The sequence below is a fragment of the Hirundo rustica genome, chromosome 5 (assembly GCF_015227805.2).
Source record: "Hirundo rustica isolate bHirRus1 chromosome 5, bHirRus1.pri.v3, whole genome shotgun sequence".
Classification (NCBI taxonomy): domain Eukaryota; kingdom Metazoa; phylum Chordata; class Aves; order Passeriformes; family Hirundinidae; genus Hirundo; species Hirundo rustica.
In genome coordinates, this window is record NC_053454.1 from 41,682,252 (window position 1) to 41,710,234 (window position 27,983).

The 27,983-nt window shown below is 41.2% G+C and overlaps 1 protein-coding gene across 1 annotated transcript in view; it reads right to left on the reverse strand.

Moving 5' to 3' along the window:
• DCHS2 (dachsous cadherin-related 2) overlaps positions 1–27,173 on the reverse strand; it is a 103,748-nt gene extending 76,575 nt beyond the window's left edge. Inside the window, exon 1 of the mRNA XM_040065388.2 lies at positions 25,362–27,173. Within this exon, the coding sequence (XP_039921322.1) occupies positions 25,362–27,173 (1,812 nt within the window). The remainder of the gene's footprint in view (positions 1–25,361) is intronic.
• Positions 27,174–27,983: the final 810 nt, after the last annotated feature.

The window sequence follows — 27,983 nt, forward strand, 5'->3', positions numbered from 1 at the left end:
CCAGCACAAAACTCCAGGAAAATGAGATGACAGAAATCCAGGTCTCCAGCTTTAAGGGAAAGAAACAGGCACACATCATGAATACCAAGTGGTACATTCCTTTGTGCTAAATGCCCTCAATAAGTAACACCCTACTGGATACAGCATCTGGCTTTTCACAGCCCACAATGCAAAAGTCTCTTATCTGATTCCTTGAAGATCCACTTCCAGCAAATTAGAGTAATTCACCCATTCATAGCAAAGACCATCAATCTTCAAGATAAATTCAGAGCCAAAAAATACTTTCTCTGGAGTCACTGTGGTTCCTCTGCCTCAGCCTACCAGCAGGCAAAAAAACCCCCAAAAGTTCAAGAGAAAAAGTAAGTTCAAGAACCTAATCTAATGTTAGAAAGATAACTTTAAATAATAGAGTAAATTAAACAAATACAAGGACAAATTCCATTCAGATTTTGTTGGTGTGTAAAGAAATGAAACAACTAAAGGGAATAAGAATGAACTTTCATGTAAAGACACTGATACCAGCATTATGTATTGCTCGTGCTTGCCACAGCTTTTCCGTGAAGATGTGCAGCTTCACACGCAGCAAACTTAAAATCCCAAGAGCAAATTTGAGTTCATCTTTGTTTTGTAAATATACAGCCACAGGCCAATATCTCTTAAAGTATATAACAAAAGAAGGCAAAAGAAGGCTAGGGTGAGACCAGCTAAAGAACAGAAAGAAAACTGCATCAATTAGCTGAACCACCCCCCCCTCCCCAAATCTACTCTGTAAAACCATCAGACAGGATAGGTGAAAAATGCAGTTACAGGTGAGGGTTTTTTTCCTCCAATTCTAAGAAAAGTCAGGAAAGTAGTTTTGAAATTCCACTATGAAATGATACTAGAGGAATAAAAGTGGCAAAACAAAATTATAGATTCTCTATAAAAGATTTTTTTAAAAATAGCAACACTGCTGTGGATTCCAATTGTTCTGCAGCACAAGGAATTCAGGATTTTAATAACATTATCACAGTAACATGCAAAGGCATTTGCAAAATGTATGTCAAAATCAATTTCCCAGCACAGGCAGTATTCTCTATTACTGCATGAAATCCTGAGGGACTGGTTTGAACTCCCCATGACTGCACTCAACACATTTTGAAACCAATCCCATTGTCACCACCTGTGGGTTCCAGACAAAAGAAAAGCCCTTTATGCAGGCCAGCACAAAGAAAAAGGATCTCTTTCTCAGCATTGTATTCTACCCTGCAAGTATCTTCCTTCCAGTCTAAATGACTCCTTTAGTTACAGAAATGCATCTTCAGTGTTTGATTTAAAATTCTTAAACTAAGAATTTTCACAAATAAAAAAATCTTACACACAATTTCTTCTTTGTTATGAAATTAATAAAAATAGATTTAATACAAAATTCAAAGCAAATTATGTCATGGCATATTTTCCCTCCTTTAATAATCTTTCCCCTCACAAAGAATTTCACTATTTTTTAACATGCTTGCCATGAACTGGGAAATTTCAGAAAATTACCATTAGCTTTATAATGTCATCACCTCGGCATTCAAAGGCAAACAAATGCAGACTTTGTGCCTTTATTAAGGCTCATTTTACACCTAGTATAGAAAATAACATCACTCTGTGGCAAGCAGCGTCATGATAAAACATGAGCAAAGTCATGCTGGCATGTATTTATCTGACACTTGCACATTGAGATAACATGCCCAAATACAATAAAAATAAATTACTAATAAATACGGACAATGTTTTGCAAAACAAATAGAGGGATAAAGACAAATTACAGAGAGCCTTGAATAATTGATGAAGGGTTTTGGACTGCAGCTTCATGACAGCCCAGGGCTTCCAGCATGACTACTCCTAATGATGGTGACACTACAAAGACACCTGCCCACAGCTTAGGCTGTCAATGCCAAAATATTGAATGCCAAAAGGAAAAAAGATACATTTCAGGAATTAAACAGGCTGTACTACTCATACATGAAGTACAAAAAGTCCCACTGTAAATTGGAAATCAAAAGCTAAGATGGTATGTCAGTAGTGAATGGGGTAATTCCACGACATGAGAAAGGTCTCTTGCTGCAAAATACAGCCCTTCAAGCAAGTAAAATTAAAACAGACCTTAACAAAATAATTAAATCATTAATGAATACCTCCTTGTCATATAAGCAGGCCTGTCAGAGAGATCTCACCTTGAAATCAAACTCATTAATGCAAAAATCAATAACTACGTGACAGCAAATTACATAACTCAAAAGATCAAGTGTAGAAAGTCACAGCCTTTAGTTAACAAATACTGTGGTGAGCATGCATGTAATCTCTCTGTCTGTTTTACTTTATACGCAGCTCCTCTGCATTCTTTGAGGAATTATGCTAACTCCAAAGAAAGTCTGGCTTCATCCATGGGCCTAGTGGTCATTGATAGACACACTGACAATTTTTAAAAACTTCTCATCTTCACATGCTTTCCCAGCAGTTGGGAAAGCAAGCTGTTTCTGCTGCTTTGCAGATAACAAGGATTTACAGTTTGGAATTTTGAATCAGTGGAAATCAGAAAAATCTGCTTGTTTAGCACAAAGACAAAGTTCTGAGATGAAAGAGCATTTTTCTACACCACTTTAAAGTATGAGTAGTACTAGTCCCTCTCTGTTACATGTAAAAGCAGCTCATTAAATGGACATAGTCTCTGTATGAAGTAGCAGCTGTCTCACATTAACATGCTTAACAACACAAACACAGTTACAATATAGATGCAAAATTACAAATGTTGAATTAATTTTAAGCTAGTATATAGTTGATATTAGCCCTTTTTTTCAGTGAACATCAGAATCCCATAAATCTCAACTACTGTTGAGGTCTTGGTCCTTATTTTCTTTGGCTGGGTTATAGCTAAACATATCTATTCTCCCTCTTTTTTGTGCTTGAATCACTCAGTAAAGTACTATTATTATTTTGTCTATTGGGTTAACCTCTCCACAATCATATACTACTTTTATCAAATTTGAAAGGTCACACAGCAGTCATTTTGTGTGCAACCAGATAATGTCATGCAAACAACTGCATTTGGACATTTTAATGTAAACAAGTCTAATAAGACTTTATTAATTTTGTGGGAAACTCACATTTCCTTAACATTTGGTTCCCATAAAAGCTCCAAACACCCAGCCCTGGCAAAATGAAACCCCTTCTCTCCTCTGATAGGACAAGTTCCTGTTGGAGTATATCAGCACCAACCACAAAGGAACCCATTTTTAGTACAGAGGTTTCACTATCTGCACAGTTTGGAGCTATTTTGCTTTTCATTTGGCTGCCCAAAGGACTAGTTTCCTTCATAGTGTGTTCTGTGACAAATGAGGCAGCAGTAACAAGTCCAAGGCACCCAGACCTATTCATGAAGGCTAAGAAGGTATAAGACTACTCATGAGTAACCTGCTACAAAGCTGTTTCTAAGAATCTGGGTTTGTAAGATAAGGGTAAATTTAACTTTTCCCTCTTGTTTTTCAGTTATGCCATATTCCCTTTAAAAAGCCTTTTGAGAAGGATCTCCTTTGAAGCACATCATATTTGGCTATCCATTTATTCAACTCCCCTATTTATTTACTGTCTGTAAACTCCCAGTTCCTGAGGAAGCCAAGTAAGACACTTGACAAGAATTGCCTCCAAGGCGATTCGGGAGATGCCAAGAAGTGGGATTCCTCCCAGATGAGGATGTTACTGCCATAAATACCTCACATGGATCACCAGGCTTGTGGTGAACTGGTTTTAGAGCGCTTTTCAGAAAATCAAAGTGTTCCTGCTCTTCCTCTCCCAAAAACCACTGGGGACAAATTAAATATAATGGTGTACGTACTGCCAATATTCCTCTCTGGTATGATATACAAGAGCATAATTTCACAGGTATCCAAGATGTAGCACATGTAGTGGACCACTGACTGAACCCTAGAAATCCTAAGATTGCCCTAGTGGAAAAGAAGAATTGTTTTAACATCCTAACACCTTTCAAGTATCACTCATATCAAGTGTAGTCTCCCTACAGAACATTAGGTTACCTGTTTTGGTATTCATCTGAATTTAACATTCTTCCCAAACACTCAGAAAGCCAGAACAGCTGCAGGGAGTGGGGGGAGGGGGGGAAAAGAGGGGGGTGTTGGGGTGTGGTGGCCATTGCTACAGGACTTAATCACAATGATCTTCCACCTTTAGGCTTCACAAGTTTGACTGCAAGGAGCAGACAACTGAACACACCATAGCCTCAAATCCTGGAAGGGCTGCTACCAGACTGAAAGCACAGAAGTTGCTCAGCACATCTCTCAGTTTATTCTCCTTTGACTAACCCCCCCCTCCATTAAACAGCATGTCACTACAAGGCTCACACAAACCATGGCTAAAGGCACCACTAGTTTCTGAATGAGAAGGATGTGTCCTTGAACAAAATGAAAATTTTCCACATGATTACAGAACTTCCCTTCTCAACAAGGCAATGAACACTGAAGCAGCTGTTCTGTGGGAAGAAAGTTCAGCTGTGGTTCAGTCAGGTCCTACTGTGCAAGAATGAAGGCTCTCAGAAGCACTGGCTCCACAGATTCTGGAGAGCTGGATGGCCACTTGGTGATAACATACTTACATAAACAAGGAGAGGGAAAGAACAGAAACACTGGAGGGAAACTACAGCAAAAGAATTACTATCATTTGGGGCTGAAAGAACATATGTTGTTGACATCCATTACAGGAAGAAGAGCTGACAAAATGTTGAGAAGGTGGAGGAGCATTCTCACATTTTCAACACTATTTGTACAGTTCTATGTGTTAAGTTCAAGTACTCTTGTTGACAAACATCACTTTCAAAACCCTGTGACCATAGTTGAAGAGGAGATCTTAAAACTTATTAAGGTAATACTTCACCACATCTTTTCAATAAGGCCATTTCAATGGGCTATAAGCAGTTATGGAACTACTAAACAAAAATTGCCCAAGGAGGGTTTATGAAAACAGTATTTTAACAGTATCATTCAATGTGCTAAGAAAAATAGAAAGTTTTTTCTCACACTAACAAACTTCAGTACATTAACAAGTTTTATAAATTTGACTTAATGTGCTCCTTTTCCAGTCATTAATGTCACACAGTAGTGCCTCATTTTACACTTTAATGACTTCTTTGCATACATCATCTGGCAATGCCAAGCTTCCCATCCAAGAGTCCAAATAAGGAGGTGGCACCAGAGATCTGTTCTATAAAGACTCTCAACTCCCAAGAAGCAACAGCTACACTCCCTGCCTTTGTCCCAGAAGATAATGCATCCAACTCCTTTACTGTAACTGTATCTGCCATATATATAGCACCAGCATGAAAAAGGTACTTTTTACTGTTTATTTCAAATTCTGCCCAGTACTTTTCTTCACAAATTTGTTATGTAGCCATCAGAACAAAGTTACTTGTGAGAAGAAGTCTACTCTCACCTACTCATCTACAGTCAAAGCTGAGGATAAACAGTCATGCAAAGAGTCATCACTTCAGTGCAGAGAATAATATCGAGGCAAGTGGAAGGAATGAGAGAATTTTCAAGCAGTCAAGATTCTTGCTGCCTAAAGACAATGAACACAAGTCTCATGGAGGCATATGAGCCTTCTCAAGAGAAATTAAAAGCAGCTGTTAATTTTATCACTCTCCTTTGAGCCCTGATTTCATCGTGAGGAGTCAGTATCCTGTTTTACAAAGCAAAGTGGGCGGCTAGTTTCTTTTTCACAATGGGACCTGACTTGTTGGTTCTGCAGCTCCTCAGATGAAGGCACTTGGACACACTACAGCTGCTCAGCTCCGGAAGAGAGCAATGTCATTCTGTAATAAAATACTGCCGACAGTCATCCCAAAGGTATAAAATGTATGGCTTTAAATTTGTTTTAGGACTACTGTTGATGAACTGTATCTGTAAGATACATAAACTACACAACTGGGGTGGATTTTTTCTGCAATAAAGACACCTGGAAAATTGACAATTATGCTAAACTAAATAATCTCACAAAGGTTTTAAACTCCTGCTGATACACTGCTATCAAAAAATTCAAGCCTTGATTCTTAACTTAAACATCCCTGGACTCACAGTGAAATCAAGCAGCTCTTAATTTATAGATGCAGCTGAAGACAGACTGCAGAGGATCAGAAAGTTTGTTCAAAGTTGTGATACTCTTCACAATATCACAGAAACACAGAGAAACACTCACAATACAAAAAATTATTATGTTGAAAATGTCAGACAAAACATCAGTGATAAAATTAAAACTTGTCTTCCTCTTTATATTTACAAGACCACATAATTACAAGTATTTAAATGTCCCAGTAAAGTCCTAGCTACTGGACATGTTCAAGGGCTTAAGACAGGAATAGACTGAAAGATAGATTTTTTTTTTTTTTCCCATCATGTCCAGAAACACAGGAGAAAAACTTACCTTTTGACAGAAAAAATAGCAACACTGACAGAAGCAGAGAAACTTTACAGTTAATAATCTTAAAAGCTTGGAAAAGTTTGCTAATTCATGTCAGCAACTCTCCACAGGAATGAAACAGACTGACCACTATCTTGGGTAGGACTGTTTGAGATTTACCAACCACAACACAGAAAGACAAGAAAGAAACCAAAACTGCATCTTTTGTTGACTTAATTGGAAAAAGAGAAACCCTGCCAAACATAAAAAATGCATCATGGCAGGACTAAGTGTTCTGCATTTGTCACATTGATGTTACTAAAGTATTCCTGACTGCTAAAATATGTAAATATAAACACTGCTGACAAACATAAAAGCCAGCTGTATTATTAAAAGCATGTTTTTCATAGGAGCAAGTTTTTTAGCAGCACACAGCACAAGTCACCATCCTAGTTCATGCTATGAAAACTTCTAAGATTCTATTGCACTGATGAATATTATAACACAAAACTTTAACATGAGCAAATAAAAACTCAATGTAATAAATAGTCTCTTTATGTACTTGGAAACATTTTTCTCTCACATTCAGTCTTTACAGCCTGTTACCTCTCAGTCTACTATACTACAGCTCACAATATGAAGAGTTTCACAGGATAAAGCACAATGCAGTAAACTCATATGTTTTGTACAAGTGAATTTGTGAGGAAAGGATCTGTCCCAACAGACTATGTAAGACAAGAAGTTGAAACAACTTCAGTTACAAATTAAATTTAAAAAAATAAACTATCCACCTGGTCTAGGGGAGAAATACTAGACACTTTGATAAAAAAAAATAAAAATACAGAAGACACAAGACAAAGTTCTGTAGTTTAAGCAGGGGACTCAGAGAAAAGAACCCTCCCTCCCATTCTGATTTAACCACTGTCATACAAGCTGCTCATTAATATGGCCTTACCTTAAAGCACAACTGCAGAAGAGTTTCAGTAACCTGCGGCTATAGAGGACAAAAGCTTTACATAAAGTTAAATATGGTTTAGAGCTGGACCAGAGAGGGAAAGGCAGCTTATTACTTTTAATTCCCCTTATTACAAATATAAGTGTCACCAAGAAAATTTAGTACATTGTGTTGCACAATTCCTATGGAAAACTCTGATACCTAAAATTCACTAAAGATTTTTTTTTTTTTTAAGTACCTGCTGGACTTCTAAAAAGCAATACAAGTACTATCTCCATTAAGATATTAAAACCCCCCTAACTTCTGCTGTGGAAGTTCACTATAACCTGTTATTTATATGTAAGGAGGCCTTTCCAATCAAATAATCTCCCACTTGTCAGTGGGAGAGTAAGTGATTACTTTCATCTGGTAGCAGGATAACTGTAACATATTGCCCTAATAATCTTCAGCCAGGAAATTTTAAATTGGGCATGCCCTTATCACATCTCAATATCTTAACAATACCTTTCAGATACTAGCAAAATGAATAAAGACAACAAGATAACAAACATCTACTGTTAACTTCTTAAACCCATCCATTTCTAATTCCAGGGAACAACAGTATAAACTCTAGTTAAGCAAAGTTCACAAAAATGCTGTATATGTCACAGGAAAACAGTTTGTGAGACTTTCAAACACCTGACATTAATAAAGAGTTTTCCCTACATACAACTACCAAAATGGAAAACTTTGTTATCAGTGGACATTCAGGATGCTATCTACACTTACAGAGGTTTTAATTGCAATACACAGGTTTAAGTTTCCAGTAATCCATTTTTCCTGCTCACAAGAGATAATCAGGGACAGACTAACACACAGTGAACGGGTCAGTGATAGAATAGTCCGCCAAGTGGCAAGTGAAAGCAAGGGGCACATTAAATGCTGAACAGGTGAAATTTCTAGGGAATGGGAATGACTGCATGAGTAATCTCTCCTGCAGAAATTAAATCTATTAGGCAATTAACTGCCTGAAGTGTTATATCCCACTACAGGGATCATAGCTGAAACTGTCCCCCTTCAGACTGTTAACACCTGGACAAAGCCATTAGGCTTGGAAGTAAATTACTGCCTTTCTCTGCAGCTGATCCTGCAGAAACATTCCTGAGACTTTCACGTTTTTATATGCATTTCTACAACTTCCCTGCAGGTTCCTCACAAGTAAATCACTGATATTCAGTGTTCTCCACTTCACATTGAACTAATTAATTCAAGATAATTAAGTGAGGCTTTCAGTATTAAAGAGGCCTCTGGGGGAAATAAAGCAACAGCAATGACAGGGTGAGAGCACAAAGAGAACTGAAATTTCAGAGTAAACTCTCCTTTATGAGAGAGAACCTTGCTTTACTGTCCAGGACTTTTCTTTCAACTTTCCTCTCTTTAGTCTAATTTTCACAAGATGAATTTCATGTCCTGCATTTATTATAATCAGTTTCCTGCGAAACATCCTGGCATGCTACAGCATGTCACCAGATTAATATCACAATGATTAAGAACACCTTCAAGACTAGAAATGTTTTCCAAGCACAGATCTACAGCTGTGATTGTGGAAAGCATATATAGAATTGTGTGTCAGTTTAATGTACAAGAAAATCATTTACCTACACATATCACGCACCCTTTTTCAGAAAAAGGAAAATGGGAGCTTGATTTCTGCCTCAATCCCTTTATGAGTGAATTAATAACTGAGCTATCACAAAAAAAAAAAAACTTAAAAAAGAGAACATTTACTTTATTATCTTCTTTACTTTCCTTAAGGATCAAAAAATGTGTTTATTTCCAAAGGATGTCAGTGTTTCGTTCAGCCCGCAGCATGTTGTTAACGCCATATTTAATAGGAAATAGAAAAAAAACCAGTGAAACTAGTTTTAGGTTCATTCTAAGTGAAAGCCTGTATCAATTTTTCAGCTCAGAAAAGGCAGGATAAGATCTAAAGCACTGAACCAGAATAAGTGTGATAAAAGAGCCAATTGAAGTCATATCTCTGTGGATTTGAACACATCTCTGGGGATTTGAGCCAGAGAAGATAACAACAGCCTAATCCTGCTACTACTTATTTTGTGCTGCTGGTCTAAATGTCAAAACCATATTGACCATCAAAAAAATCCACCTAAAAGAACTTCTGACTAATGGTACTGGAGTTATTGAAAATAGATTATTTACACCAAAACACACAGATCGCAAGAACAAATTAAAGATGGCTCTACCAAATCAATGTTAATATTTTAAGGTTTTTAATAATATATCACGTAAAGATCATCCATGTCATTGATGCTGCAGCTAGATGTGATCCATATACTTATAGCTTAGTAACTCTCTGAAGATATAAAATCCCCCTGCAAATTGTCACAAATACACACAATGTTCTCAGTATCTAAATCTGTGTACTACATTGTGGTTGTCCAAGGCCTGCAATGATGAACACATGAAGAGAATATGAATTAATCCAGAGAGATGAATGATTCTAGAGGAGTTCTATGAAAAAAAAGTGTTCTCAAAGTTCACATTTTAATCAAAAGTAGCCAAATAACAAGAACTCAACTTATGGTTCTGTTTTATATTGAATCCCATTTTTATTGTATTTTAAAGGATAAGAAGTACCACTACCACTTTATTGCTGCAAAAGAATATGGCAAGAATATTGAATAGTATTAGTACTGTATACTTGGTAAAATGCATTCAGATATCCAAAGAGAAAAAATTATTCTTGATTTATACGGTATTAAAGGGTGCCATCCACCATGATAATAACACACTTCTTTTTTTCTTGGCCACTACAGATGGCAGCTTAATAGTCCAGTCTCATCTCTGTATTTGTTAGTCTGTCTCCTTCTTATTATCTTAAAACTGGTTTTACCTTCTATAAGGACTTAAATTACCTGTGTAATCTTTTCTCCCATTCCATATATGCAGCAGCAAAGTTATAAACAAAAGTAGGCTGAATTATAACCACAATTACATTCACGCTTACGAACTTCACTGATTCAAGAGAAATACAACTGAGATGTTTATTCTTCCAAGTCAGAGATCCTAGCTCTTGTTTATAGTGATATATCTTATTTAATTCAATTAATATTAATTCTAAGAGGGATTAGAGATATTCTAAATATTCAGAGGTCCTGGATTTTCTAGAGGATATTTAAAAGCAGGGTGAGGAGTATGACAGATTACTGTCTGCCTCTTGAGGCTCTGTGAAGGCTTCATCAACAAATCCACTTGAGAAAAGCAGTTTTAGTACTGCATGATGAGAATACCCACACTCACTGTGACAGTCCAGAAATCCTCCCTGTAAACAACTCATGAACCTTGTCTGATATTTGCAAATTGTTTTATAAATATTGGGGTTTTTAACTGACTCTCATACACACTATTTCCAACCATACCACTCCAACCAGAAAGAATGACTAGCCATTAAGAATAACAATTGCTTCATTGAGTGAGGTTGATTTAAAGTCAGTAAAGAGTTTTCTCCTGCTTGTCCATAAGGAGGAAGTGGAGAGAGCAGAGAACACCCAAGCAAGAAAAATTCACTGAGTGGATAAAATATCAACTTAAAAAGTTTTTGTAAAAAAGCCTACATAGGGGGCAATCTCAGTAATTTTCAGAGAGGAGAAAGACGGAGCTCTTATTTAGTTGGAGATACATAAGTTCACGTGAGAACAAAATGTCAGAAAAGCTTTGTTTTGAAGAAAAGCCAGAAAGTGCAGAAGCCAAGAGGAGCTGGGCTGAATCCCAACAGTCACTTGAAAGATTTATGGTATCTCCAGAAGGTGCTTAGAGACCCCACAGAGGTTCTGATTCCAGGGATTTAAAGAACGAATGGCCTAATGAAATAAATCCCTAACACATAAGCCAGTGAAATGTCGCACCAGAGAAGGAACTCTACTGGCAACCCCAGTTAACCTGTATGTTATTAAAAAAAAAAACCAAACCAGAATGAATTCACGTGTAAGTCTATGAGCCAAGAGAAACATAGATGGTTAGTCCACAGAGCAAGAAGATGAGATTTTAACAGCTGCAAAGTGTTGAGCTAATGCTCAGAGGATATTCTGCTGTTTGGTGGATTCTTTCCCACAGCATCACATGAAATAAAGCTGAGTATCTGCTCTAGGTCCCCTTGGCCCCAGGGCTAGGCTTGAAAATATACAGAGAGAATTACCTTACTCTTGGAGACTATCACCAGGAATCATTTCTTTATAAGAAGCTTTGACTTCTCAGAGACTCATAAACCAATGAAAGTAGCAAAGCCATTGGACTTGAGTGTTTCAGACCATGTAATTATCACTTAAGTTTAAATTAAATGAAGGTATGAACAACAGTTAGCCTGTATGTGAAAAATACATAATGCTCAAATGAGCAGTTAACAACAACCAAAAAAAAAAATGGAGGGCTGTATATGAGAAAAGTCTAGGACTTCAGTTAATCGCTATAAAAAATATAGGTATTCCTGGACAGAAGAAAATAAACATGTGTACTAAGATGAAATGAGAGCATGCTGTTAAAATTGGCCATTGTACTAGAAATGAAGAAGTACCTTCCCCACTTCTGCTATCAGCAGTGATTGTGGCCAGCATAACTACAGTGAGGACACAACTGGACCTCAGAGGTAAAATTCAAACAGCATTCAAAGTGGGAGGACCCAACATAGAATTATTATTCAATGGACAAATCAAACTGCAGGCTTGCAGCCGTAACCATTCTAGATCTTAACAAAACAATCTCTCTTAAAAATATCAAATGGAGGGACTACAGAAAACGAGAAAAGCTGAATGTAGCAACTACAATCCTATCAGCCTGACTTAAACAGATTATTAGAACAACCCCCAAAGAATAAAGACAGAAAAAAAAAGATAAAACATTTGCCAAGTACTTCAGTATCCTTCCAATAACAGATTTTTTTTCTAGGCGCAGAAGAAAGCTGATCTGTATTTAATGAAGCAACCAACAGAAATCACTTTTCTTTACGGAGTACTTAGTCAGACAGCACAGCTTTTAGTCAAAGAATCATATTACAGAAAAACAGGTAAAGAAGGAATCAAAACAAGTCGCCTCAAAAAAGGAAATGAACAAATATGTTGGTTGTATTGATAACTAGCTTGTTAAATCTATCAGTTAAGCAGAAAAAAACACCAGAACATAAGCAATTCAATGACATTCACTAATTCTTAAAACTAGAAAGCACTATCAATGTGGGAGATCAAGAGGATCTTTATACAGAAGAACCAGAAGACTGAAGTAACAAATCTAGAATGACAAAATATGAAATTACATACCAACAAATTAATATTTTTTGCTGGGAGTTGGGAATTTATTCATTGGGAACTGAAGAGAAGGAAGAAAACCCGAACATGGATGACTATAAGTCAAAGTAATCCAGCCTAAAAAAAGGATAAATGCAAACTGATTTAGGTGAGATGTTACCAGTTAACTACTAACATTCTTCTGCAAATAACTTGTCCACTTGGAAAACACTGAATATAGATGATGGAGAAGAGAGGTCCAGTGGTCTGGCTAGAGCCAGAGACTTGATGAAAACACCTGCTTGACCATGCGTTTCAGAGGGCACAGCAGTTCTGATACGTTTCCCAGAAATGTGGGATAGGAAAGGGGAGGCGTAGACACTGGGAGCCTTTGGGGATGATGGGTACTGAGATTTGCACCTGATAATCCCTACCAATGTTTCTAACTTTGATCCACATTAACTAGGAAAAATTACCATGATTAGTGTATGCTCATAGGCCTAAAACATGGTTTCCATTAAAAGCAATTAGCAAGAATGATGGCATAGCATAAAATCAAAGTCTCAAAAAGTGCACTATAAATGGCCTCCAATAAGATGTAATAGACGTGGAAAACATTGGTTTCCAGGTGATTCCTGAACATGGCATTTCAACAACAAAGTCTTAGAAACTGAGGGATAACTTGTGTCCCACAGCCACAGGGTTCTGGAAATGTAACACATGGTCTAGTCTAATTCCCAAATATTGGCTAGGGTCCTCCCTTCAGACAAACATTTCTGAAAATTAAAAGCAGTCAGCCTTTCAAAAAGGCTGTTTCAGCTGTCAGGTCTTTCCCCAATCCTCAGATAGAGGCACAAGTGGATATTAAAAATAATATATAGTTTTGAGAAAATGTAAACATTACTTCTTTAATTGAATATTACAAACCTAAGAGAGTTGAGGCTTGTTTTTTATCAATGGAAAGAGAACACAAAAGCAGCCTGGTATCATAGCAAAATCATTATAAAACTGTATCCCTGCCAAAATTATTGTTAAAGACACCAACTTCAAAGACAGCTAAAAAAAGAAAAGAAACAAATTCCAGGATATGGAATTTTACTTTCATAGTAACAAAAGGGAGCAAACAAACAAACAAGGGCCACATACATGGGAGGTTGCCATTCTTTCTTTCGAAACCCAGAATGAAATTCTCTCTCTTAGATCCTTTAAAAGTACAAATCTAACACTAAAGGAAAGAGGATTTTCTAACTTGTGACCATTTTCAAATTAAACTTTTGGGGAAAGTAATTATTTTATTACTAGTGACAGCAGCACACGTTTTAGAATGTGTTGCATTAAGAAAGAGTTCTGTGCTCTGGGAAAGCAGGTCACATTTAGTTTGTTCAGTATTAGTTTGTTTCATCCCCTTTCTCCTACAGTGTCATGCACACAGCACTCTCCTCCCCTCAGAAACCCACCGACACACAATAAATTAGCTGGGATTTTCAAAATGCAGAGAACCCAAAAATCTCCCCAAAGAACAAGCTGTGGCTGATTTCATTGCAGCTTGTGTTCCTGAGCTCCCTGTATGTTTGAACAAAAGTTTTTCCAAAAGACCCTCCCAGTTCTCCCCACTATCTCTCAACTTGTCCAGCCACCAACTGGGGTGACGTTGTATAGTATTTACTATAGACCTACACAACCAGAGGCAGGAAACACCAGGTTCTGTCTATTTTAGAACTTATAATTACCAAAACTTGTGATCAGATTAAATAGACAATGTTCAATTTGAGCAATTTTTGCGCTGTCCTACTTTAGCACCATGAGCTGGAGACTAGATCCTGATGGGGCTCCAAACACCAAGTGAGCCTTGGTAGTACTGATGCTGAACAGCTCCCCAGAGCCTCACTACAATACAAGTGCAAGCACAGCATGCTCAAAAACATCCAAAGGGCTTTCACTGATTTAATTTCTCAAAATGCTGTAAATCAGGTTCTATTGGATGTCTCCATGAGCAGGAGTAGGTTTTGTGCACTGTACTGCGCAAGTGCTGAGTTGGTGCTTTAAGGTTACTGCTTCCCTTCCCCTGAATGTAACTACAAATTCTAAAGTTTAAAGTCTGAGGTAATACATTCTTGAGATGAATGTATTTTCTAGTAATACACCAAAAGCCCTGCCTATACAACATGCACTTACAGTCCCATGTATGGCTTAAGCATTAACAAAGTGGATAATCCTTCTCTCCAAGAGATTATTATTCTCCATTTGGGAGCATCTTTAGACAATCTTTCCAGAAGAGAATCAAAGACATGCTTTATTGAGTCCAAGTCCATGTAAATGCACATTGATCCTACAGAAATATCAATTAAGTATCATAGTGATCAAAGTACCAAATGGAAATGTATCCATAAAATTACCTAATTAATAAAAATGCGATAGCCTACCCAATGATTAATGAAATAACCTCAAGTAAAAATTATTAGGTGTCTGTGTATCTATGCAGTGTTTAATATGTGACCTTACTGGTGTAAAGAAGCAGAGAGAAAGATATCTATATATCTGTGACTGATAACAGCCTACAAGAAAACAGTTTCATACAAATGACAGGTCTAATATTAATTCCACAATACAGAAGGACATATAGAAGAAAAGGCTTTGGTAAATCATTACTCTGGATATGAGCTCAAAATTCAAAGCAGGAAAAACTGAATGTATAGAATAGAATTCTATTTTTTATGCAACTGAAAACAAAAGGTCATGTAGAAGGTAATGCACCAGAAGCAGAGTGCAGCCATCTCCAGCAGTTTCTTTGACTGGTAAGATCCAGCTCCTTGGACACTGCATTAAACCATATGTGTTTGTTTATAACTGTTAGAAAAAGAGCATACACAAGTTGTTTGTCTTGCATATGTTTAGCCAGACATTAGCTAAAAACTGCCCTTCCTGTTGCCCCTTTCCCAGTACCAGATGTAGGCACAAGTCAGTGGAAGTGGAGCAGACATAGGCATGACAACCTAATTCCCTGCATGAAGGAAGTAGCTGGGGACAAGGAGGGGGAAGGGGAGGCATAAACACTTTACACAAGGTCAGTGCAGGAGATTGAGACATCTGTCAGGGCTGGAAGTTATTACATTTGCTTTTATTACAGCTAATAATGTTGGTACTGCAACAGTTTGTGCTTAAAGCAGTGCAGCCTGTGAGCACAACTAAACAGGCATGACTGTCCTGATTTTTATTTTAAGACATATCCCACAGGAAATGGAACTAGTAAAGTCTGTAATGCTTGTTTTCATTTAGTGCAGAAAACAGGAAGAGGGAGAACCTAGAGCTGTGTCTCTAATGTATTTTCAGATATAGAACGAAAACCCACTTCTAAACAAAGCACTTCAAAGCATTTTGAAGTCCATAGACTTGACACAACTAGAGCAACCCAAGTTATCAATGGGAAGCCTGTGTACGTGAGGAAATAGGCACAAAAAATGATTGCAACATAAGCACTGTCCCTTAAAACATGTTCTGCTACCTCTCCCTGTCAGGTGCTACAATGAAGCTTGGGTTGTACTGTCAAGTTCACCCACATTAAGAAAGCGCAGTTAAAACTTTCTTTACCCTACTTCATTTAAATGGCACTGACTGAGGAATATGAATTGACTCCATACACAACACAACTTAATCAGTAATCCACCTACTTTGGTACATACTTCCTGCCTCTACCTTAAAAACCCTTAACAAGTATTTATTGAGAGGAGTTAGGAGAGTCAGGTATGCTTTATATCCAAGCATAGCCAGCCAGAACACAGGTCCTTACAAACATCCCTTCTGTATTAGAGTGCACTAGTAGTTACTGTAAATGCTTACAGTTACTACATTTGGTCATGTATGTGTTAGATAGGATACAGCTATTTAATCAGCTGCACATTTATTTATATATAATATAAAATTATATACACAAGTTTATATAGGAGAGTAATTCAGTATGAAGAGGTGAGAAGTATCTGCACATCTTCTGTTGCAATGCTAAATACACCACTGCTCTTCAGGCATGACAGAAACCCCTTGCAATTCAATTTTCTGAGAATTATTTCACCTAAGTGCCAATGAAATTAATGATTTTGTACAGCTTCTTATATCGTTGTCACAAAGAGCTTAGAACTGATTGAATGAACTGTGATTTATGAGCATCATTTTAAAAATCCATTACTCCTGAGAGAAGTGCCTTTTTACACAGATTAATATGCTTTTCTCATAGACTGAGAGCAAGGGCACTACCTTCTATCAGTTCTATAAAATGTGAACTTCTTCTGATACAAATTTTGTTTGTAAACAAGGCTTAATTTTGTATTTCCACCAGTGGCACATTTCATTTCAGCATTTGGTGTTAAGCTGCTGGCCAAATGCCTTCTTCTTCTTCTTCTTTTTTTTTTTTTTTTTTTTTTTTTTTTAGCTAACAAGAAATGAATGGAGAGGTGATACAGCACATGTGTGAAATCATAAGAACTTGGGACCAACCATTCTCTTTGTTTCCAGGTTGAGAGAAAAGGTGCTTTCTCCTGGAATAGGCAGCTGATTGATACACCCACAACCACAGCATATTAGGGCCAATGATACTTGAAAAGCTGAGGTGATGGCTAGGTAATTTTCACAGAAAAAAAAATCCATTCAGGGTTACAAATGTGCAGAAACTACCTTGCCTGGGATGTCTTCAAGCTGAAAATGGTCAAACACCAACTATCCATGAAGGAAAATTTCATGTTTGCCCTGCTCTTACACTCATCCAGGGTGTATGCTTTTAGCTTCTATGAGAAGGATATGGGGCTAGATTGGTCTGATACAATACAGACACTGACTCTTGCATGTAACACCTGTCCCAAATGAGCTGTGTGATATTTCTCCCCCAAGGAAAAGTTTTTGTTAGCTTTTGCTAGCTGATATCTCTGCTTCCATGCTGTTCAGACCTGCAGCAGGATTTGAAAAATCAGGTGTACAGAGAGCCTCACTCCCCACTACGGAAGTGTTCACAATAGTTTAACACTCAATGTGGAGTACAGATTGCTCAGACAAATTCTAATCATTGAAACACTGCACAGCAAGTTTCTCCAAGCTATCTACATGGACACTGAAGCTCAAAAGATTCTAAATCAAACTCATGCACTTTAAAGAAAAATGCAGACTCTGGAAATAATGCATTGACTTATTTTTTCAGCATGCAACTAGAAGTTTGTTTTCAAGAATGAACTGAACCATGAAGTAAAATAAAAAGGCTCATTCTGCTGCATGTCAATCTGCTTGTGTAGTAAGACAGAATCTAAGGGATTCCTAACTCATCTGTTTCCCAATGCTTTAAAGCCTTCCAGGAAATACTAAGCCTTCTGCTGACCCAGCAATTCATGAAAATCTGTAAGGACAATAAAATGCCATTAATATCTGATAAATGGCCTGACCCAACCATACCCATTCATTTACAGCTTATTCATAATTTGCTGTAGTGTACTATAAGACAACTGCTGATGCCAGTTCTTTGTATAAAAGTGAACACCAGCAAAACCCATCCACTTCTGAATTGAAATGACTTCCATCTAAAAAAGTAGTTCATGACCATTACTCCAGCAGGTCAGCGGATTGAATGAACACCTGCTGGAAACTTAACTGAAATGTTATTTATTATGCAGCACAAAAATCTGAAAATTTAGCAGCCAAAGGTATTCAAGGACTCTACCTTTGCCACTGGTGCTCTGAGTAGTCTGTTAGCTAGCATTTTAATACACAGCTCTCTGCAATATAAAGTCTATGATTAAGAATTTTTAATATCATTACTCTTCTTCCATAGTTAGGGACACATCTAATTTCTCCAACAAGAATATTTTTATCACATATGCTTCTTTTCCTAAAACAGCGATAGACTGAAGTATGCAGAAAATTTTGGACTTAGCCACACATAAACTTTCAAAACTTTCATCTTTCCAGACCCAGTTGGCTGACATCAATTAAAAGATTTTCCTGATAACTGGGGAAAAAAGGTAATTTACTGCAATAATTTCAAAAAATGTTTTTATTCATAAACTTTAACATAATTTTTAATTCTCAAGTAAAAGCCAAATGTTTTCATGTCAATATAGTTTTGATGTTTCAGTACTTCATATGTTCTCTAAATCATGGATTAAGGTAGCAAACAGCTGTAAGATTTATTACACAGATGGAGGGCAATTACCTTTGGAGATCTGGTTTTTTGCAGGTGTTAGACACTGAAAATTTACCACTTGCCACATTTAAGAGTAACCACAAACTAAGAGAAGCAAAAGTGAAAGAATTCCAATTCTCATTTCCCAGGATCAGAGCTTCTTATATCTACAAAGCACCCATTCAGTGCCAGTTTTGGAAACTGCTGGACTGAAACGACTGCATCAAGGAGCAGGGTCTCATTCTTACAAATGCTTTAATTATTAAATGGAACAGTCTTTCTATTCTTAAAATGCTAAAAGCAACCATAAGAGAATTTTAAGCAAAACCATCTGGAGGGTTCCCATTCACCTGAGTTACCTAATGATTAAAATTTTATATTTGGGGGTTGATTTTTTTTTTTTCTTCCTTCCTGCAATCAGCTCAGCATGGCCTACTACTCCTGCACAGTTTCAAAGAAACATCTCTTTATCTTTGAGCCCAGACCACCCACAGTTCCTAAAGCTGCATATTAGTAGATCACTAAAAGTTGTGCATAGCCATGAAAACCAATTTTATACCCACAAAGCTATGATAATGTACTGAGAATCTGCTGAACAACTTCTGGAGTGCAAAGGGATACTTGTTGTGAATTTAGAAATAAATAATCGCTACAAAATTACACATGTAACAGAAAAATGGTGACATGGTAACTACTTTCAGACTCAGTATGAGAATAGAAATTGGATGAACAAATAAATACTTTTGCATTATAGTTACAGATTAGATGACAAACTTCTTTGCTGTTACTATAGTTTAGTCTGGGGCTTGGTCTCTCTGTTGTCAACTGTATTAGTTTTAAAACACAGTAGCATTTAAAGTCAACAAACAAAACCTGTCTTTTCTGTAGCTGACTTTAAATTTAATACAGTGAAAATAAGACCTGGAAAGCTCAAGAAACAAACAGAGGAATGCATGGCATGATATCTTTAGCTTCTTTCTGGTTTACCTCTAACAGGGATGAGCTGGATTTCATAATTCTTTAGAATTTACAAGAACCTTCTTTGCTGGCTTCCTTTCTGCTTTCAGTAATTGCAGTGTGGCTTAAATGATCCAGAACCAAAACCATGAGGAAAGGACTGCCCTTTTAGCTCTTTGTTTCAACATTCAGAGAAAGAAAAGGAAGAAAAATGTGGTCTGCAGCCAATGCTGGTGCTACCTGCTTAGCATCTCAATGACAGATTACAGTCTCTAAGTCTCCATCCCTCAAAGCAGGGATGTATCTTCCATTCCTTTCTGTCCTCTTAGTTTTATTTTTAATTTTGCAGAAGGCAGAGAAAAATTAGAGAAGATGCATGTTATAATGTCTTTCTTAGAACTCTCTCTTCAAGAAGCTCTTGGAAATGTGTATTTCAAGAAAGTACAAATAACTCTCAAATATACTATCCCTTAAAAAATCCTTAAACCACATGCATCCTTCTAACATATATTATACCTTCAAATAGTATTTTCTAAAATCTCATGGATTTATTATTCCACAATTCCTGGCATACCTAGATTAGCTTTAAGACCTTTAAACAAAATCTTTCTTTGCTGTCATTACATTTACAAACCTCCCACAATCTCAGCATCAGAAAGTATGTTATTTTTAAATAAAAGGAACAGAGAAGCGCTGCCCAATAAGTTGAAACAGCCTCCTTAATGGACTAGAAAAGTGCAACTTGTCATAACACTGAAATGCATATGGGTCTCTCTCATTTGCCAGATAACATATGTTTTTTCTCTTCCTCTGCTGTTTCAGAGATGACTCTAAAGCCAATAAACATGAATTTTCTAATATACCATAAAAGAAAATAAACTTGCTAAAAAGCTAGTGACATGACTGTTACTAAGTCATGACAATGCTCTCTTCAATATACAATTACAGGTATGCAATTTGTTAGACTTTTCATAAGAATGCATGTGCACTATAAGAGAATGATATTTACGTCACCCATTTATACCCTACAAGCTGCAGCACATTCTGGCAGTGGAAGTGAGTTTAACCTACAAGTCCCAAATATATACAGAATATACTATGCTTTATAACACAAAATAAACACCTTAAGTTCAAAATATGAGTTGAACTGAGAGCTGTCACCCTCACCAAATCTTAAAGCTTTGCAGAAGACAGTAAGGGAAATACTTTTTATGCAGGAGTGCATGGAGGATAAGAAAGAGAATGTGGTGTTTCCATCCCATCCAGGTAAAATCAGCAGGCAAACCGATGCCAACATGATGTGCTGATTTCTCCTAATTCAGATAAAGTTTCAGCCTGCTCAGAGACAGAGAGAGAAAGAATATTGCCTTTCAATACTTCTTGCCTTCAATACAGTATTGCCTTTCAATACTGTCTTCAGCTAGAAGACAGGAAATCCTGACAAATCTGGCAATACAGTACTAGAATCTGGACATACATTGTGCTAAAGAGAACCATAACAATCAGTATGGAGAAGCATTACAATCACTAGAAAAGCTTGACAATAAAATCTGGAATCAGAATTAAACCTCTGTTATCAAGGCAGGTCTATGAGAAAGCTTTTTTTCTTAACTCATCCATAGGAAAAGTGAATGGCTCAGAGAGAGACACTTTGTCACACCCCTTACCCTTAGGCCACAGAGGTGCAGTTATCAAAGAATTACACATGATCAGATGCTAAATCTACCTCAAATTGCCAAGCTCTCACCAAAGACTGCAGAAATAGGACATAATCACCACCATCACTCAATAGTTGATGGACATTTGTAATCATTGGTCCTTGAGAAAGTATAGTAAGAAAGACAGGAGAGCACCCAATGAGTTATCACTCATTCTTGTCTTATTCCATTTCTATGCCATGCTGAAGATCTTCAGGAAAACAGATTTATATTATGCTGAATGCTCACCATAATAACTGATGTCATCCTTAAGGCCAGTGACCACTCAAAATTAACATGCAGTACCTCTATATGAAGAAACCAGGATGTTGATACATCTGCAAAAATCAAAGCATTACTAAAATGTCAGCAGACATCACATCACACCAAGAGTGCTTCTGCTGTTTGACTTTTAGTTACTGCAAATTGCCTTGATCTACAATTTATCTCTGGTTGTGTTCACTTTTACCTCCCTGTACCTTCTTTTTTAAGCCTGCCACCAGTAATGCTTGAATTTTAACACAGGTATGTCTATAACAACTGGTAACAAACCAGAAGTTCAGTATCAAAAAATAAAATAAATGCTGTTAATGAGTACAAAATTCTACTTACATCTTTCACTGAACACTTCTGCTCTACTTTCTAATGTCAGATAACCCACTACTTTCCCACTGATTTTCCCTTTTCTTCATTTAACTTTCTCCCATTTGTCTGCTCAGATTTCTGATCTCTACCTGGGTTATCTACCCTGAGAAGCAATCATTACATTGCCACATTCCTTTCTCATATTAGTTAAAGCAAACAAATGCCATTTACTTTGCAGGGTTCATAGTCTCCCTTACTGGTCAATCTGCAGTGGAAAAGAGAGTCTTTTGTCTACAAGGAAAAGCCCAGACATACACCTGGAACAAAGCAGTATTTCCAGAAGTGGTTGAAAGCTACATCTTTTAAGTACCTGGTTAATTCTTCTAATTGGTGAATCCCTACAGACTAGAAGGAACCACTAATGCAGACTTACTTATATGCAAGATGATCCATTTCACAAGACTAGCCCCTGTTATGGACTACATCTGTGGAGAGTAGGGGGGAAATGAAGATAGCTTGAATGATCACAGTAGGAGTTAAAGATTAAAGGAAAACATTATCAACATGCAGTCAAGAACCTATGGAAACAAGTTGTCCAGTTATTTAGCGGTTGGGCAGAGGCACAGCAAAGCACTAAGGCAGAAGACTCTAGACAGTGTTTTGGCCATGGTTTGTCACCAGTTGGTCCCTAAGCAAAGGTTACTGATGAACATGATTACTTCAGTAATGCCCTACTGCAAGAGACCCTCTGCTTGCAGAGGGAAAAGACTAGAGGGTCTAGAAGACTTCCAGGTATCATGATTGTGAGTCAAATATAAAACAGATGTTTATCACCACCTCCCAGGTTGTGGAGCAGAGGAAGATGTGACATGAGTACCCTCCTTCAGTATCTTGGTTTATTTCCTGTTCTCCAGGAGCAGCAATAACAGAGTCCATGGTTTCCTCCTTTTCGTGCTAGCTCTGAAGTTCAAGAGCCCACCTGGATCCGAGACTCATACATACCCTGAAAAACAGCTTGGCCAAACCAAAACCTATTTTCTACATTCCCATCACTCGCTGCAACTCCTAAAGCAACATAAACAAAGTTACCCGCTTAATGATAACCCTTCCTGTTCACAATCTTTGAGTAGAAGGTTTCCTTTCCTGGGGAAAAAGATAAGAGGATAATTGTAAAAGGTAGATACGTTTAAAGTTTAAGCCTGCTACACAGCGTAGTATGAAACTTGGACACCACTACAATGATCCTAGATTAATGTGCAAGTAGAAGCAATTTCCTTTCCTGGCAGGCCATAGGATGCTCATCTGCTATTCCTCCTGTGCCTGTCTCTCATGCCTCCTTCTCATTCATGTTTGGCTTTATTACACCAGGTTCAGTCATTACCAGGACGTGACTATTTCTTTCTACTCTCTAAACAGAATTATGGCAGTATGGTGACACTTTCAAAATTCAGTTCACTGCGAGTGATATCCACCTACATGACATCACAGTGCATGACACGTGTGGCCCTGGAAAATCTGCACTATTCATTCATCAAAACCTACAAGAAAAAAAAATAAATTAGTAAAGCCACAATCACAGGTTATTTTCTTTAAAACGCTCAGGAACCCTTCAGGAGGCTTCTATCCGCTTGAATCCAAAGCAAACGATGGCTATCCATCAGCCCCGCCGCGCTATCAGGCTGCGGCAGCGCTCCGGGACGGCGTCGGCCCCGCCGCCTTTCAGCACCACGGACGCCCGCGCCCAGAGCCAGAGGCCGGGGCTGCCGCAACGCCCCTCGCTCCTCCCCGGCGCACGGCCAGCTCCTAAAATCACGGTATCACTTTTCTCCTGGGCTTTACGGAGAAAAGCCGGAGCACGGCTCTTTTTTTTTTTTTTTTTTTTTTTTTTTTTTTTTTTTTTTTTTTTTTTTTTCCCCATGGTGTTGCAGGAAAAGGAATGGGCAGTGATGGGATTTTCTTTTTGGCTTGGGATACAAAATGAAAAGCTCCATGAGCTCAAGCTTCCCAAAGCTTTTATAGATTAAATTGTATTAGGACTGTACAAATTGAGTACTTTTTGAGCTCAGTGTGCAACTAGGGGGGGAAGAAAAAAAAAAAAAAAAAAAAAGAGAAAAAATTATAGAGAAGAAAACACCTTCTGTTCAATCAACTATTGTCAGACCCAAAATGTCATCAATGACTCATGATTTGAAAAGAAAAAAAAAAAAAATTTAGTAGGCCACCTGAAGATAAAGACAGATTGATTTTTCATCAAATGAGGAAACACATTGCAGTTCTCCCTAGGTCTCCTCTTTAAGTAATGTTTTTTTCCCAAATTCATTTAAGTTCTGCACAAACTCAGAAACATGCCTGCATTCACTCAGGCCCAACTGCTGTGAATTTTATTCTGATGGAAAAGGCTTTGTTCAGTTCAAAGGTATACATTCTGCAATGCTCTTCCAAGCTAAAAGCAAAAAGGCTCTCTGTCAATTTCTGGACCTCCAAAGCTTCCATTCAACTTCACCTGCAAAGAATGTAGGGTTTTATGGAAAAGTAGAACATTTTTCTCTATTAGGACTAATCAGATTCTGCAAAGGCAGGGTGAGTTGATTCACATCGTTAGCAGAAAGTTCGGGAACCCTCATAAAGACCCTGAAGTGCATTTTAATTTCAAGCCTCTGTGTGTTACACTGTCTGCCCTTCTCTCTGGTTCAGTTTGGGTCGTGCTGCCCTCGGGAATGGGTCCTACTGGCTCTCTGAAGACATTTCAAGTCCTCAGAAGTATTATACAGTTGGTTTAACTCCCTCCGAGGTTTAACCAGAGCTGGCACGATTCTCTCTGAAGACCTGAGCTTCTGTGCTCGCTACCCATGCTACAAGTCTTATGGGACAAGGAACACATTTCTCAGGGCACTTGTGAGGATGGCGGTCCGGGGACTGTGCTGATTATCTGAGTTCCACCGGCCGCGCTCCCTGCTTCCCGGCAGTGCTGAAGCGCGGCGGCGGTGCCATGGAGCGAGGCGTTCCAGGGCAGCGGCCCCGGCGGCCGGACCGTGTGGGGCCGGACCGTGCGGGGCCGTGTCGGACCGTGTCGGACCGTGTGAGCCCGGACCGTGCGGGGCCGTGTCGGACCGTGTCGGACCGTGTGGGGCCGGACCGTGCGGGGCCGTGTCGGACCGTGTCGGACCGTGTCGGACCGTGTCGGACCGTGTGAGCTCGGACCGTGCGGGGCCGTGTCGGACCGTGTCGGACCGTGTGAGCCCGGACCGTGCGGGGCCGTGTCGGACCGTGCGGGGCCGTGTGGGCCCGGCCCGTGCGGGGCTCACCTGGAGGAGGCGGCGGCCGCGCGCGGCGTGCTCGGGCATGCGCGCGCGGTACACGGCGCGCTCGAAGCGCGGCTCGTTGTCGTTGGCGTCCTCCACGCGCACGCTGAGGCGGCACGCGGCGGCGCGCGGCGGGACGCCGCCGTCCCGCGCCACCACGCGCAGCTCCAGCGCCGCCTGCCGCTCCCGGTCCAGGCGCGCGCGGGTGCTGACGGCGCCGCTCCTCGCGTCGACGCGCAGCAGGGCCAGGGCGGCCGCGTCGCCCTCCAGCGAATACCGCACCTCGGCGTTGGGCGAGCCCGGCTCGTCGGCGTCGGAGGCGGTCAGGCGGATCACGGCGGTGCCGGGGGAGGCGGCCTCCGAGACGGCGGCGCGGTAGCGGGGCTGCGGGAACGCGGGCGTCTCGTCGTTGAGGTCGGCGACGCGCAGCAGCAGCGGCTCCTCGGCGGAGAGCGGCGGCGCGCCGCCGTCCGTGGCCACCAGCCGCAGCTCGTACAGGTCGCGGCTCTCGCGGTCCAGCGGCCCCGCCACGCAGAGGAAGAAGACGCCGGCCCCGGCCGCCCGCAACGCGAAGGCGCCGTCGCCGCCCAGCAGGGCCAGCGCGATGCCGCCGCCGCCCTCCTCGCCGCCGCCCTCGTCGGCGTCCGAGACGGAGACTCGGGCCACGTAGTCTCCGGGCCGCGCCCCTTCGGAGACCCGCGGGCCGCCGGTCTCGGTGAGGTAGAGCAGACGGATGGAGGGCCGGTTATCGTTCACGTCCAGCACGGTCACGGAGACGAGGACGCTGGAGACCTCGGGCTGGGAGCCGCCGTCCCGCGCCTCCACGACCAGGCGGTGCAGTGCCCGCGCCTCGCGGTCCAGCGGGCGGCGGAGGCGCAGGACGCCGCTGCGCTCCTCCACCGCGAAGTAGCCGTCGGGGTCGCTCTGCCGGCGATTGATGGCGTACCGCACCTCGCCGTTGGCGCCCAGGTCGGGGTCGGTGGCCCGGAGGCGGCAGACGGCGGTGCCCGGCGGCGCGTCCTCCCGCAGCCGCGCCCGGTACTCGCCGCGGCTGAACGCGGGCGCGTTGTCGTTCTCGTCCAGCACCCGCACGGACACCCGCAGGCGGCCGCGTCGCCGCGGGCTGCCGCCGTCCCACGCCTCCACCACCAGCCGGTGGACGTCCGCCCGTTCTCGGTCCAGCCGCCGCAGCAGCACCAGCTCCAGCGGTTCCGGCCTCACATAGCGCAGCTGGAAGAGCGGCGGCTCCCCCGCCGCGCCGCCCTCCTCCAGCAGCGCGTAGCCCTGCGTGCCGAAGCGGCCGGCGTCGGGGTCGCGGGCAGCCGGCAGGCGGAAAGCGGTGCCGGGCGGGCTGAGCTCGGAGATGTTGAGCTGCAGACCGTCCTTCGGGAAGCGTGGCGGGTGGTCGTTCACGTCGGTGACGGCGATCTCCACCTGAACCACGTCGCCGCGCAGCGTGGCCGCCGCGAAGCTGTAGCGCGCCCGGCGCTCCCGGTCCAGCCGCCGCGCCGTGCGGATGATGCCCGTCTCCGGCTGGACGTGGAAGTCCGCCAGCACCGCCGATTCGCCGCTCCCTTCCGACAGCAGGAAGCCCCCCGGCGGGTCCGCGCCCGCCGGCAGCCCCGCGCGGATGTCGCCCACCAGCGTCTCGGCCGGCAGCCCCTCGTCCACTGCCAGGCTGAGGTTATACACCGGCGCCGCGCCGCCGCCCGCCGCGCACAGCCACAGCGGCAGCAGCAGCGCCAGCGCCCGTCCCGTCGGGGCAGCGCCGCCCGGCCCGCCCCGGCACCTGCCGGCCCGCAGCCGCCGCGCCATGCTGGGCCGCTAAGCCGGCATCGCTAAGCCTGCGCCCCGCTACTCGCCGCCGCCACGCAGGTGCCTCCGCCTCGCCGCCGCGGGAGCAACTCCCGAACGCCGCCGCCGGTGACGGGAAGGGCGAGCGTGTGCGAGGGGGCGGGAGAGCGGCTCCCGCCGCCGCCGCCCCGCTCAGCCCCCGCCCCGCAGCCGCCCCCGCAGCCCTGCGGGCCGCAGTCCGCCCACCCACCCAGCGCCTGGGGGGGCGACCGCGTCCGGACGTGTCGCGCCCGGTCGGGATGGTGTGGCGCTGCTCCAGTGCCGCCCAGAATTCGGAGCGGTGTTCGCCGAAATTGATTACTCGGAGAATTAGCTGGCTTCCTGATGATGGGGCAAAGTGTGACTAGCGTACGGGCTGCCCTTAGATGCAGAGGCATGGCTCGTGAAGGAGAAGAATTTAAATGAAACGGAAATCTGTGAGGATAAACGAGTTTGCACAATTCAACAAGGATTTGTCTTGCCTTAATATTCTGGTCCTCATTTTCCGTTGAATGGCTTGCTTGTTATCCTAGCACTAGGTCAGTGAATAGCAACTCGACATGGCAGGAAAGCATTTACCAGAAGTAAGCTTTAAGTAGAAACTAAAACCAGTTTCAGCAAGACCAAAACTTCTGTCCTTTACCACTATTCCTGACTCCCATATCTGTCTCAGAATGGTCTGAGAATGAATAAATGTTTCTTCGATGACACTGAGAATACACAGCATCATATAAATGCTAAGTACCAACCATCCATCTATCCATGAAAGCCAAGTACAATACTTCAGTGGTT